The sequence below is a fragment of the Anabrus simplex genome, chromosome 1 (assembly GCF_040414725.1).
Source record: "Anabrus simplex isolate iqAnaSimp1 chromosome 1, ASM4041472v1, whole genome shotgun sequence".
Taxonomy (NCBI): Eukaryota; Metazoa; Arthropoda; class Insecta; order Orthoptera; family Tettigoniidae; genus Anabrus; species Anabrus simplex.
This window is the reverse complement of record NC_090265.1, coordinates 181,315,762-181,331,287: the sequence shown is the minus strand read 5'-3', so window position 1 is coordinate 181,331,287 and position 15,526 is coordinate 181,315,762. Positions and strand designations below refer to the sequence as shown.

Below are 15,526 nucleotides of genomic sequence, written 5' to 3'. Positions count from 1 at the left end.
TATTTTCCTGAGATGAAATGGTAGTTTAGGGGGAAGGCGCCTGAAATTTAATTTTTAAATACCGGTACCAATGTCATTGGTGCTATCGAAAAGTACAGTACTACATAACAAAAGTTATAGACCATACAATTTCCGATCATTTATGTTTCATTCAGTTTTACTGTAGGGTGTACCTACTGTGATAAGAGTGGTATTTCAGAAGGCCTACAATATCCAAAGCGCATAACACTGATCAACAATAACTTTACATTGACTATTGTTTGTTGTGATGTTCTTCGTGCCGCTCAACTCTGATAGATGGGATTACTACTGCATACCGAGTATAACAGCCTGACTGAACATTGGCGGGAAATAGCTAGGGAGTTGGAAAACATTCTTCTTTAGCATGCCATTCCTCTGGTCCATACATATTCTGATACGGCAGGTACGTAACACACTGGTTCATCATAGCATTCGAGCTATTCAATCCCTACTCTGAGGCACTGATTGGAATGAGTAGTGTGCATATTTAATGGAATAATGACAGAGAAGTGTTCATGGCAGTCTGCCACCTGGTTGTTCCAGCTCTGGAAATTTGGACTGTTAGATTGGCACCGTAGTACTGTTCGTTGAAAGTGAGAAAGTGTGCGGTTTTTCATTTGATCGACTATTTTATATGATAACATTGCTTTCAATCGCTACATTCCTACTGACGTTTTTGTATTGACCTATGTTGAATTCACTTATGAAAACCACCAAGTCAGTCTTTCTGAGAATCCCGTAGCGAAGCACGGGTACATCAGCTAGTCCTATATATGTTCTATGGCAGCACATAGGGGTCCATAGCAACAACTTTATGAAATTCTGCACTAAGGCTGGTGTATACAACAGATGAATACTGCTGTCCCATCTGGCTGAACAGCTTCCACACCTAGAAAATTGACACCATCCTGAATCAGACAATGCGGATAACCAGCGGTATCATAACAAAAACCCCACTGAACTGGCTTTCAGTCCTTAGCCACACCCTTCCACCAGGTGTACATCACGTGAACGATCTTGTCTGAGAAGCACATAAAATACAGACCAATAAATCCAAGTCTGATTCACCAAGACATCGATAGAATTACATTATCTCGACTGAAATTGAGACATCCTCTTATGCTGCTGGGTCAAAACCTGATGAAATAAAATTTCTCTGGATTGTGAACCTGGATTGAAGAATGGACTGCAAAGGCCTCTGATAAATGAAGACTGATCTTTGATCCTATGCAGTCCCCACCTGGATTTCATCTTCCAGTATTCGAGTTCCACAAATCTGAGTGAGCACTGAGCATGGAAGAAGTGGCTCTGTAATGCATTCTTGGGTCCTATGGCCTTCTTCAGTCTGCGAATGTGGGAAAGAATTCCAGACAATGTGAAATATCACCTTCAGATGCCTGTTGCTGACCTTGTTATACAGTGGCTGCAGTAATTAAACATCCTAGTTTAGTTCACGTTTCTCATCCATTAATTTACGTAATTTATGTTTTGCTTCAGTTCTGTTTTTGTAGTTTTCTTGCTCTTTTCTATATTTAAATATCTCTCTCCATTTCTGCTTCAGGTTTTCTTTCTTTCCCTTTTTATTTTTATTTTGTTTTGTAAATTCTTTGTTGTGTTTTCACCATGTACATTGTACCTCAATTTGTGCACAGCTTAACTTGTACTATAAGTTAAATAAATAAATAAATAAATAAATAAATAAATAAATAAATAAATAAATAAATAAATAATCTACACACAACACATTGCGCTACCAACCACCACAGAAACATGTAATAGTGAATATATTGCTCCACATAGAATGGGCATCAGAGAGGGCATTTGGCTATAAAACTGGGTTTATTCCACATTAAAGCCAATGCAACATGATTGGGAAATAGTCAGGAAATAAAAAAAATGAATGGTTTTACAACCCACTAACTACTTTACTGTTTTTGAAGATACCAAGTTTTCGGAACTGTTGATCTGCAAGATTTCTTTTTCATCCCAGTAAATCTACCAACACAAGGCTGGTGTATTTTCGCATTTTTAAATACCACCAGACTGAGCCAGGATAGAACTTGCCAACTTGGACTCAGAGAACCAACGCTCTGTTGTCTGAGCCTCTCAGTTCAGCCCTTAGAACATATCTAGGATAATGTCCAAAATTAATCCAAACACACTTGTTTCCAAGACCTTTTATAAAAAATGTTGGCAGAATCATGCATTCCTGCTAAATATTGTTCCTACTTTCAAGCAAATTGCATTGTAGATGTATGACAGCATTATTGCCCTGCAGAAATGTTAAAAATTTATGATATTAAGTGATATGAACAAAAAAAAAAAAAATGCAAAATGCTTCACAATGTGTTATTGGTGTGGCAACAGTAAATTTAGTTTTGAAGTGGTACCACTACCAAGAAACCAGGCCCTCTTTTATTGCTGAAGGAAAGAAGCTGCTGTGGTCAACAGTACAAGACTACACCAAAAGCAAAATATGTTCTGAATGCTCTTTAATTATTAGGAACAGTAAAATAAAGCCCAGGCTATCAGGCTAAACTGAGATTTAATTCAGAGTGGGTGAAATGTTAACATTATAACAGTTCAATGCAAGATGTTGGTGGCAGGAAGAAGATTTTCCGGACCAGCAAAGAGCAGATTCTGACAAACTCCATACAGATTGGATTGTGGAAGAATGGGAGAAAGTTGTATGTTCAGATGAAAGCGATTTCGAAGTTTGTGGTCAGCGCATTCTTCATGTGCATAAAGAAACATTAGAGAAAATTTCAGTGGCCCTCATTCAACGAATACTTAAATATCCTCAAAAGGTTATGTTCTGGGGATGTTTTTACCTGAAAGGTGCCAGGCCATTTAGTCCCTGTTCAGGGTATGAAGAAGTGTGACCAGTGCATAGAAATCCTTCGAAGGAGGGTAATGCTTGAATTAAAAAAAAACTCTCTCCAGATGGTGATAGTTTTCTTCTACAAGGTTGTGCTCAAGCCCATGCATCCAGAATGGTGAACCAGTTCTTTAAGACAAAGATATTTAAGTGCTCTCTTGGCCCAGCATTTCTCGCATGTTCTTTTCTGGCATTTCTTGTGAGAAGCTTAACTACAATCATGGAGAGATTGTAAACTGAATCCAGGCTGTCATTTCTCAAAACCTTCACATTATATATCTATTAGTGTGCTCTTTGAGCAATGGCAACATGGTCAATTTGGAAGTCTCCAAGGCTGGAATTCAGGAAAGTCCAAGTCTTCTGCTTCCTCAACAAGTTTTTGAAGGCAGTTGATTTCAGGACATTGTTGAATGCCCTACCCAGCTCTACAAGTCTCTCACCATTGCAGTTGATATTCTAATGAGCTGGGTAATTTCCAACAATGCTTTGGAATTTTCTTTCTTTGCGAGCTGAGCACTGAAATTCCCAACCAGGATAATGGTGTATTTGTCATAAACCATAGAGAGGCGATTTTGTAGTTCTTCTCAGAATTGATCTTTTCCTTCTGGATCTTTCTTGCTTGCCTGGCTGATTAGTGCTTGCTCATTCATAGTGGTGTAGACTTTGCTCGAGCTGTAGAGGGAAAGGATCGAGATTTGACTATGAGCGGAAGTGAAGTCTATAACCGAACCTAGAATATTCTTGCTGTCAGTAATTCCTGTGCTGAGCGGGGGACAGTTTTTATGACACATTTGCCTGCGGTGGCTTAGCTGGCTACAGCTGAAGTTTGAATCCAGTTTGTAATTGTTTTGGAAATTTCACCTGAAAAACCATTATTATTATTATTATTATTATTATTATTATTATTATTATTATTATTATTATTATTATTATTATTATTATTGACAGTAGCCTAATATTTTTTGTGTTCATTTTTCAGAATTTTGTACCTGTTATTTATTGATGATAAATATGAATTCAGTGATACAGATGCAAGAAATATTCTCCATGCCATCCATGACTATGACACTCTTTTGATATTCATCTTGGATCATTGGAATGAAATTAAATCTTGGTAAGTCATTGTGTAACTGATTTATTGAAGAATTAAAACACTAGGTTTATTAAAAATACGTCAACATAGCTGCAATGGTGAATTTGGTCAAACAAAATCATTGTAGCATTTACATTCAGAGGGAGATTAATATATTTCTAAAGCACATAAACTGACAATATTCACACTTTAAATATATAATATTATTTGTCCATATTCCTCTAAATGTTAAAACATATGTTTGTACTATGTACCAGTTATTATGCTTAATTTGTAGCCTACTTTTGACATTAAGGATAAGTTCTGCGAATAACTAATTCACGTACTGGTTATCTCAAAATGCCTCTCATTATCATCATTAATTTCCCTTCTTGACTTCCATCTGGGTAAAGATGTTGTAACCCAATGGTCAGTGTAACTTTTCCCGTTGCCTCTATCTTATGTTGTTGCGCCACGTTGGGCGACCGATTTAATGCAACCAACGGGTTAAACATTCTTTGCCCGATACCTCCATTTTCTAACTCGACGTTAGGCAGCCTAGTTTGACGAAATGGAGTCGCTCAGCGGATACCTCAGGGTTTAATTATGGCTAGTAGGACATGTAATCCCACTGTAGAATTCGCTTTACGTGAGTCCAAGAGAAATCCGACCCACGGATGTCACCCATCGTTACTCGCGACATTATAATAATCATCGCCGACTACCTTATTAGAGTTTTGACCTCGAGAAACTTGCCATGGTTAAATGAATACTAAATTACACGATACCTTACTTCGCTATAAATTAACTTACAATCTAGATAATAATTAAAGAACTCAAGACACCAGCAATTGTAGAAAAATAACAAGATATTTATTAATAAAATATTAAATTACTAATTTCCATATTATGTAACGCAGTATTCAAATTGACTGGTAATATGTATGAAAAATGAGTCAGCGCTGGCTCGTATGATAAACAAAAATAATATTCAGTATTTAAATTAATAAAATGATCAGTTCCTTTGTGAAGTTGAAATTCAAAAAATTACATATTTACAACAGATCACTGGACCTATCCGAGTTCCACCTCGCATTTGAAATGTAAGTAAAACTTCGACACAATAAACTCGTTCCGAAAGTTCACTTTCTTTAGTCTTATATAAGCAATCTCATTTGGATACAATATCCAGCCGCAATGCATCTCAGATACACTAATAAGTCAAGTGTGAATAAATTGGAATTCGTTTAAGTAACTTTAATTGAATTGTAGGAAATCGAAATTAAATCTGAATGTTTTAAATTAAATTTTAATAAAATCCGAAGTCATGATTTTGTTGCAACGATCTCGTTGTGCATTGAAACTACTTATGAACTAAGGCATTCTTTCCTAGTGCCTGTTAAATAAGGCTCCTACTCTAGCCTTTCCCTAGCTGAAGTTCGTTAAAAAAAATGTACGTTTAAACAGAGAATATTAACCGATCTAGCTATCTATCTAACTTCAGCATAATCTTTGGCTGTCCCACACATGCCCTTATCGGTTCAATGTCCCATTAAGTAGTTATATTTCAATAACATTCAACCACAATGCAAGCTACATTACTCTATTGCAATTAACATGGAAGCGCTTTGATGCGAGGTTTGGAAAAACATAATCTCATATATATCGGTGTCGTAATGCTTCTGGTTAACTACAGCTATTCAAAGTCGTAGAATTCTAATATTCATTATAAAACATCTACACTGAAATATGATTACGTCACGAGCATACATCTATACTAATAAATCCAGTTCGTACCTTGGCTTGTGCAGCTCCTGCGGTGTGGGCACTCTTACGCAAATAAAACATAAAATTCACTTGTAGTGTGGCACAACTTAACTTGCAGGTACACGATGGTCCTGCATCGCGTAAAAACCTTCTCAAATCACTATACACAACTCGAAACTTTCATCCAATTATCATATTCTTATTATCATTACAACACCAATCTAATATAAACACCGTAGCCTCCATAATAATATATCGCGTTCCCAACTTGACGACTACGTTAAAAATACCACACTGTTTCTTAATAAAATTTACAAGTCGCAGATCCTCATAACCTACAGACGAGTTCAATGCCCTTTTTATGGACCAAACAAATGCGTAATTCCATGTTTCTTTCTACACCGCGCACAACCATTCGTGACGTCAACTTTATGCATTACATCAATGAAATCTCTATAATCTCTCATTATGTCAATTCAATCAGCTGTTTCATATTTCTCCTACAAGTATTCTGGTCGATATAGCATAACTTCTGCTATGTTATTCAAACGTAACTAAGACTTAATTATCTCACACTTAGTTGATAATCATCACTTGCATTGCCAAATTATCGGTCTACAATTAGCCATCAGCACATACCTAAGGTACATGTGTAAGCAAACCAAAAATTATGCAATAAAATGTTATGAATGACTTAGCTCGCTGATAGTTGTCCCTGGTCCAGCTGTTCCATTCCCATTGGATGTAGATGGGTCTTCGGTTCGGTCGCGGGTATGACATCTGGAACGTCATCCGCTCCAACGCTCTGGTAGTTCTATCTGGTTACCCGTCGCCTTCTTTCGTCATGGCTCGGTCGGATGGTTACCCGTCGCCTTCCTCGACATTTCCTGGTCATTTCCTGGTCGTATAGCAAGATGAATTGTTCCCAGGTCGGTCCATCATGTGAATTCAGTGCATCATCTTGATCATCTTCTTGACAGACTCAAAATTGAAGCTAATAATATTGCAATATGCTGCCATTTTACTATTCTTCTTTGACGTCGTTTATCCTTAATTTTTTTAATTTCCTTCGTAGCTCCTCGTCGTCTTCGCAACTTCTTACGTAACGACTTCAGTACTTTTATTTTCGTCTTAACCGATTTTGAATTTTGGTGAAGACTGATACTTTATTCTTATTCAATCGTTGTATTGTTTCTTTTATTTTATACGCAATCCTTTGCTTCTCTAAATGAAATATTACGATTACGGTAATTGCGTCCGCTCTCGATGCCGTGAAAAATTTCAAGATGAAGATTTTCAATAATAATGTTTTTCTATTTTTTTTAAAACAATACTGTGCACCGTCCACTGTCCGTCTTACTCGAAAACATGACCATTCCATCTGGCCCTCTGAGACATCATAGCAGGCGACTATTCCTTGCTTGCTTTAGATTACAAGGCCCATACCTTAGGTCGGCGCCATTTTGTAATCTGTCGTGGACGTGCGAACGGGCACATTTATTGTCCCCCGTCACGGACAAAATATATTGGTCACAATATATTTTCCTTTCTTAAACTCGAATCATAAATGAGTGGCTCAGTGCCATAGTTGCCTAACCCACATTTACTTCATTTTGAGATATTTTAGGTTAAAGTTAGACTACGATTGAAAAATGACAAGTGCATCTTAAATATTACTTTTTATTGCATTACTTAGTACAAATACGGTTTTTTCACATACATAACAATTAAAAAATGGCACTAATTATCCCCAACCAAAATAAATCACAAACTTATAGGCAGTTTTGTCGCTGAACTACAACACACTTCACAAACAAAATTGCTGGTTAGGCAACAATGGACTTAGATATAAGGACCTTTTTAATGCTCATTTTCAGCAGGAACTATTGAAATAAGTTCAGTCTTTACCTCTAAAGGAATTTAAATGACAGAAATTAATAATATTTTAATCTGCTCTTGACAATACATAATCTACGGTAACTCCTTATTATTTTCAATCTTCGTCAACTTCACTTTCTTCTTGTTCTTGTTCTTTAAGTGATCTGTAGAAATGGTGGTGTTGTGGTGGAAAATATTTCATCAGATCCAGTAAATCTTTTAATTTCCCTTTTGATATTTTCCTGCCTTTGGGGTAGAGCTCCAGAGAACTTGGTAACTGGCGGATGGGTCAGCCTCGAACAGATTTCTTTGAGAGATCAACTGTCTGGAATATCCTATCTCCATGGCTGTTGTAGCTATAAAACAGGGTCTTTGGGTACTCTCTATGTATCTTAAGCCACCATAGCTTCAACCATTCCACTTTTTCCTTGTGCGTACTTGTGGTTCTGAGTTACCTGTAACCAAGTTACATTAACTCTCAACAACAGGTCTCTAGAACATTATCTCCACTGCACTTACTGTTATAAAGAAATTTTACCTGAGGTTTGTGAAATAGAATCACATACAGACGTAACAGCTGAAGGCCCATCTTGTCTTCCTGCATCTGAAAATGCATCGGTAGATCAGAGCCGGACTTGCCTAACCAACATAATATTTTTAATGGACTTTCTGAATTACTTATATTAATATTTTTTATAGCCAGAACTTATCCTCTTCAGTTACTCATTATGTTAGAACTAGTACCAAATTTAATACATAACATAATCACCATTGAAGTATAAATCAGTTATGCCTAAGCACAATACAATTTCATTTACTTCAGTCAGAGCTAGAAATGCCTAACCAACTACATGTTTTCCGTATTAATCACAAACCATTCAACTTATTACCTAATATTATCAATATGTGTATCTATTCTAAAGTACCTGAGGATTTGAAATCAGCATAGTTACGTTCATAACCTTGGTCCTTACCACTGCCATCGTAATTATCCTCCAGGAGCATTTCCACAATCCAGCTCTCTTCAGCCATCTTGATGTTGGATAGGCACAGCTAGCACTAAAGGAACTGAAGGTTATGGAAGTTGCCTAACATAATTGCAGGTGGCAGCACCAATCAAGCTACTGGAATGTAGTAGGCAAGTCTGGTCCTGATAGAGGCAACTATTAGGAGTCCATTATAGCACATTAACAGCATTTTTTAAATTCGTGGGTTAGGCACCTATGGCGCTGAGCCACTCAAATGTGCCTTCGCTTCTTATACATATTCCTTGTCATATTGCGACTGGCTAATCGATTTTAATATATCGACCGTTTATTATCGCTCCTGATTTAGAAATGTTCTTTGCTATCCTCGACTATGCTTATGTAATCAGCTGATTCTTTCCTTCAATAAACATAGTAAATCGTAATTTCAAATGACTTGCAGACGATAACTTGATATAGGTATGTAGCTTATACATTCTTGTCCCTTTATTCTTCTAGTTCTGTGGTTCCATTAGTCTCATTTTCTTGGTAATAAGGCTTGATGTTAGAAGCATTGTGTACATTTCTGTACTTTCCATTCATGCTTGTTAATTCGTATGCATTATTTCCTAGCACACGCTCTACTTTATATGGGCCGTTGTATAATGGTAGGAACTTCGCACATACTCTGTTTGGTGCATTAGATATTGGTACCTTTTTAATTAATACAAGATCACCTCGTTTGTAAGGTGCATGGAATTTCTTATTTTGCATCCTCTTTAATCTTTTTCGTGACTGCTCCTGTAGTTTTTCCTTTATCATAGTCTCTATTTGCTGTGGATCTGGCTTCCTTTCCAAGGGCATATTAAATATTCTGTCCCAACTCCTTTCAGGATGTATATTCTTGTGAGCTACGCTGGGAATCTGTCCGATGGATTGATTAATGGTGTTATTCAAGCTCTTTTCAATAATACTTAATATCTCCACCCATTTCCAATGCTGTTGGTTACAGTATATTCTGCCGAACTTGGCGATTTCCCTCATGTATCTTTCCACAGGGTTCGCTTCTGGGTGTCGTACCGAACACATCGTATGTTTGATACCTTCATTTTTCATTCGTTCACGGAATATTTCAGACGTAAACTGTGTACCTCTATCTGTGAGTATGTTTTTCGGCTTACCCATCTCAGGAAAAACCTTTTCCACTAGGGCTCGTATGACTTGTTTAGCATTGGCTCTTTGTATAGCTTGAAGTGAAATGTACTTGGAAAATATGTCAACAACCACTAGTATGTATCCTTTTCCTCTTTTTGCGGTCGGTAGTTTGCCAAAAATATCTACCGCATATATCTCGTGCGACCTTGTTGGAATGATTGGCACTGGTTTATGTCCGCATACATAGTTGTTGTGTTTAACACGCTGGCATATGTCACAAGTTTTAACTAGGTTCCTGACAGATTTTCGTAGTCCCTTCCAAGTGAATTTTTCTTTTAACGTACTGATCACTTTGTCTATGCCTGCATGTCCCGTGATGTTATGGGTGTGCCAAATCAGTTCCTTTTGTAATACTTGTGGTATTATGATCCTTCTTTTTCGGTCAATTCTACCCATAATTTTGATCAGTATTCCATCTACAATCTCATAATTGTTCTGCCATTCAGAATCCGGTTCCTTCTCTGTTAACCTGTCGATAATATATTTTAATTCTTTGTCAGACTCCTGGTATTCCTTTAGGTTTTCGAGCTTTCTCAGTAGTTCTTGCTCTCGAATGTCTAACTCGATTTCTAAAATGCATTCTTCTTTTTCTGGAGGGTTCCTACTCAAAGCATCAGCTAAAATATTTTGTTTACCACTGCAATGCTCTATCTTCAAATCAAATTGCTGTGTATACAACATCCAGCGCGTTATCCTCTCGCTTACCATGACTGCCTTTAATCCAAAAGTTAATGCTTTATGGTCAGTTCTTATGGTTACTGGGTATCCATAAATGATCCTTCTCCACTGTTGTAACGCGTGGATTATCGCTAGAAGTTCAAGTTCGGTGGTAGTGTAGTGCATTTCATGTTTCCTTAATTTCCGGCTGGTGAATGCCAGATATGTTCTTTTCTGTTCTTCTTCGTTTTCTTGATACAAGCATGCGCCTACACCGATGCTCGATGCATCTGCCTGTATTATAAATCTTTTCTCATAGTCTGGATATCCCAGTTGTATGCTCTGTTTCATCAATTCTTTCATCTTATTGAAAGCGTGCTCAACCTCGTCATTCCACTTCCACTTGTTATTAGCTCTTAATAAATTGTATAGTGGTGCGGCTGTCTCAGTATATCCCTCACAGTGGTCTGAGAAAAATCCCGTCATTCCTAGGAATTGTCTGACGTGCTTGACCTTTGTCGGCCGAGGAAACTCGCAAATAGCTTTAATCTTGGCAGGGTTAGGTCTTATTCCCTCGCCATCGATTAAGTGTCCGACAAAGAGTACTTGGCTTTGGCAAAATCTCGACTTCGAGATATTTATTTTGAAACCAGTTTTCTGCAGATTCTTGAGCAACTTTTCTAGGTTAATACAATGCTCTTCAAAGGAGGAACTTCCGAAAACTATGTCATCGATATAACAATTAATAAATTCCTTCACTTCACTAGTAAGGCTTCTGTCCAATGCTCTCACCAATACGGCAGAACTATTCTTCAATCCGAATGGAAGACAACAGTAGGCATATGTTTGGTTGTTGAACATAAATCCAGTTAACAACCGTGACCTTTCCTCGAGGACAATGTGATGGAAAGAAGCCGTGCAATCCATGGTCGTAAAGTACCTCTAACCACGAAATTTCTTTACTACTTCCTTGATCTTAGGAGCCCTATTGTACTCAGGAATCAGTCTTCCATTGATATTTCGCGCGTCTAAGCACAGCCTCAGTTTCCCGTTGTTTTTCCTTACGATTACAATCGGATTCACATAGGGAGTGGTGGTTTTTATGATTATTCCATCGTCTAACATTTGCTGGATAATCGTCTTCACTTCACTGAAATACTTCTCTGGCACGTCATATATTTTGCTCATGTATGGAGTCCAGTCATTCACTATTATCTTATACTTGAAGTTCGGAATTTGCCCTGGTTTATCATCGAAAACGTCAATGTATTTATTGATAATTCCGTACAGTATTCTTTTTCCTTCAGATGGTACGTCGGCTTGAGCAAGTGCCTCCCATATCTCTGTTTTTTCATTATTTTCTTCCTCCATGGTTATGATTTCTTCGATCCTTTTTGTCATTTCGTTGTCTTCTTGCAGCTCTTCATCTTTCTCTACCAAAGCTGGATTTTCTTTACTCAATAAGTCGACTTCCTTTCCCTCAATCTTCAAGTATTCTTCAGGATGTAACATGTCTTTAAGTTGGATTGTTTCTATAGTTTTATTCCCATCATTCTCCCTAATAGGGAATCTAATTTCATAACGTTCCATATCTATCGTCATTTGGGAAGCCATCATGAAGTCTATTCCGAAAATGATACTGTATTTTATCTTCTTCATTACCAGAAATGGGTGTTCGAACTCGTGTCTACCTATTCTTATTGTTAAATATGCTTGAGTCTTGCATTCTACCGATTTATCTGGAATGACACCCCTGATCTTAACTCCAGATACGGGTATTATCGGTATTTCCATCCTCTTTGTCAATTCTTGAAATAACGTATTTGACATGACACTAATGCTGGCCCCGGAATCAACCAAACAGTATATTTTGATATCTGCTACCCTTACTAATATTACTGGCAATTTAAATACTGGTTCCTTTGTGTCGCATGTCTCATCTCGAACCAAGTCTTCTGGTCGGATGTCCCAGTGATCAAATTGTGTTATTATCCAACTACGAATTTTGATAATGTTCCTATTTTCCCGATCATTTACATCTTCCAGCTGAGTTATTGTTCCATCGGCGTTTTTTTTTTCTAACCGATGGTTCGGAATCAGTCGTACCTCTCTGCGTATTGTTTTCTCTATATCTCTCCTCTTCTCTTTTCCTCTTATAATCTTGGAGCTCGAGACTCTCTGCTCCTTCGAGGTCTCCATTAATATCTTTGTCTCTAATAGCATCCTCCCATCGGGTCTTATTTTGCCTTTGCTCTCTAAGCTCTTGTATATATCTTCTATTTTCTTCATTTCTATTATACTCATTAGGCCGTCGTTTTTCATTATACCATCTTCTGTTTCTTGGATAGGGTTGGCTCCTATTTCTATTATATCGAATATTGTTCCTGTATTGTGGGTTACTTCTGTGATCTCTTGGTTCCCATCTCGCAGGTCGCTCTCCGCTGCATCTACAACAATGTCTTTTTCGTGCGTTATCTTGAGTGTTAAAATGATTCTCCGTCCTGTCTTGTTCAGATCCGCTCACTCTACCGCTTGTGCTTTCATGCCTAATAGTGTTAATCGCTTCTACTTGCCTAATATTTCTGGAATTTCTTTCTACCAGGCATGATGATGTCATATCAATCTGCCTCAGCCGTTTTTCCATGTCTACAGCGGTCTGTATATCCGTGGCAGCTAACAACCTCTGCACCTCTAACGGTAGTTGTCTCTGTATAGTCATGATCGCCTCTAACTCACTCGGTGCGCAATCTAAGTCTTGGAAACGGTGAAACTGGTAAGAAAAGAAATCGGAATAACGTGTTTGCCCTGCATTAGAAAATTTTCTAGAGTAGAGCTCCAATCTCAACTGCTGTTGTATTTCTGAGTCCCAGAATTTTCTCAGGAAAGCAGCTTTAAATTCGTCGTAAGTGTGAAAAGTGTATTTAAATGCTCGAAACCATATATTCGGGTTCCCATCTAAGTGTTTCTCAATTATGCGTAATTTCTTATCCTCCTGTATTCTCCCTTCCCTAAAGTATTCCTCGATATCTCTAAGGAATTGTTTGGGAGAAATCTTCGCTGAGCCGTCGAAATGCTTGGGCCGATCATCATAATTTTTAATTATATTAATAATGGGAGTGCTATCACTCTGGTTGCTTCCGTTCATCATTTCCATGTCTCGCCTGTTCGAATCGATTATTACCGAAGGTGTGTTTTCTCTTTCCTGTACTTGTGTTTCCATAACTCTTTGCCGTTCACTTGAGTTCGAAAACACGGATTTCGCCGATTGGTTTTCTACCCTCATCTCCTGAAGTTCTTTCCTTATTTGTTTCATTTCCTCATCGGTCTTCTCCATCTTCCGCTCTGAATCGGCCTTATCAGTTTCCATTTTCTCCTTCAGCTCATTTATTTTGTCGGCTACCTGATCTGAAGCTCGGTTAAATTTTCCTACTAAGTCTTGTTGTTTCAGGCTTAGTCCTTCCATGCCTTTCGCTATTTCACTTATCTTCTAATCTCTTGATAGTTTCCTGACCTTCTGTTATCTTCTTCTTTATTTCGTTTACTTCTTCCCATTTCTTCTCATTACTGCCTTTGATTTCCTCTAGCTTGTAAGTCAGTTTGGCAATTTCCTCATCCACCAGTGTCGTAATGATATTCGGATTCTGTGCCACTTCTGCCCTCATTCTGTTTATCTCTTCTCGCATCTCTTGGTTTTTATTTTCCATGGTTTCGGTCAACTCGGCACGCAAACCTTGTATTTCATTCCTAACTCCAAAAAATTCTTCAGTCATCTTTTCCTGTTTCCCTTTTAATTCTTGAATCATCCCTTTATGTTCGCTTTCTATTCTGCTAACGATTTCCTCCATAGTCTCCTTTTGCTTTAGTTGCCACTCTTCCTGTTTCTTGTCCAACTCCTGTATTAGTTCGTGGCGTTCTTTTCTCCTTTCTTCCACTTGTTTCTCATATAATTCCTGTATCTCCTTTCCTCTATCCTCAACTTGTTTTTGTTGCCATTCTATTAATCTTCGTTCCTTTTCTGCTCGTCTTCTTTCCTTCTCCTCTTCCTGCCTTATTCTTTCATTCTCACGTTCATGTTTCTCTCTCTGTCTTTCTTCTTCCTGCTTTTTCTCCTTCTCTTCGCGTTCCTTTTTCTCCCTCTGTTTTTCTTCTTCCTGCTTTTTCTCCTTCTCTTCGCGTTCCTTTCTCTCCTTTTGTTTTTCTTCTTCGCGTTCCTTTTTCTCCTTCTGTTTTTCTTCTTCCTGCCTTCTCTCCTTCTCTTCTTGCTTTTTCAAATACTCTAAGAACCACATCGGGGTTCCGTCGTGTCTCTCCTGTATTTCTCTCATCTCTTCTTCCTGTCCCCTTCTGGTCTGTACTCTTCCTTGCATCGCCATATTTCCGTCAAGTAAAATTCTATTTAGTATGCTTTCATTAAATTCCTTACAATTTTTCTATTTTCCTACGGTACTCTAAGTTTCCTAGCAATACTCCAAGTTCACAGGGTATAAATACACATACATATATATAACACAATTCACAACTCCTTAAACTACTTATACTAAAATAGTCTCTTATGTCACTATTGTGCACTAGCTTAAAGTTTCTTGTTTCCAATCACTTATGATATGGATGGACCTTGCTGGAAACAGCATCATCTTACCAGGTAGACCATGAACAACTAGACCATGAATTCGGATTTTATCATTTTGAATTCACTCCGGAACTGATCTCATAAGAAATAAATAAGTTATTACTATATGGCATCTAACCTACCTTCAACATACACAAGCCTACATAGTCTTTAACATGTGCAATATTCCTTTTTTTTAAAAAATCACTTAAAATTAACTCATATTATTAACATGACCAGAAGAAAATAAACATTTAACAAACCTCATTCACTCCTCAACATTGACCATTTCATTTAATATGACTTTATACTCATATATATTATACCTCCTTCTCCTTCACAGACTCTCGTCATATATCTTGCAAACATTACAAACCTAATAAATCCTTTCCATACAATACTTCTACATATTATTATCTAAGTTGATCAATATTATCTGAACTTATTGTATTCCATGACAATAC

The 15,526-nt window shown here is 37.5% G+C and overlaps 1 protein-coding gene across 1 annotated transcript in view; it reads left to right on the top strand.

Annotated features, from left to right (window-relative positions):
• Positions 1-15,526, top strand: part of LOC136885424 (aminopeptidase Q) — a 256,957-nt gene that overhangs the window by 222,324 nt on the left and 19,107 nt on the right. Inside the window, exon 16 of the mRNA XM_067157954.2 lies at positions 3,879-4,013. Within this exon, the coding sequence (XP_067014055.2) occupies positions 3,879-4,013 (135 nt within the window). The remainder of the gene's footprint in view (positions 1-3,878; positions 4,014-15,526) is intronic.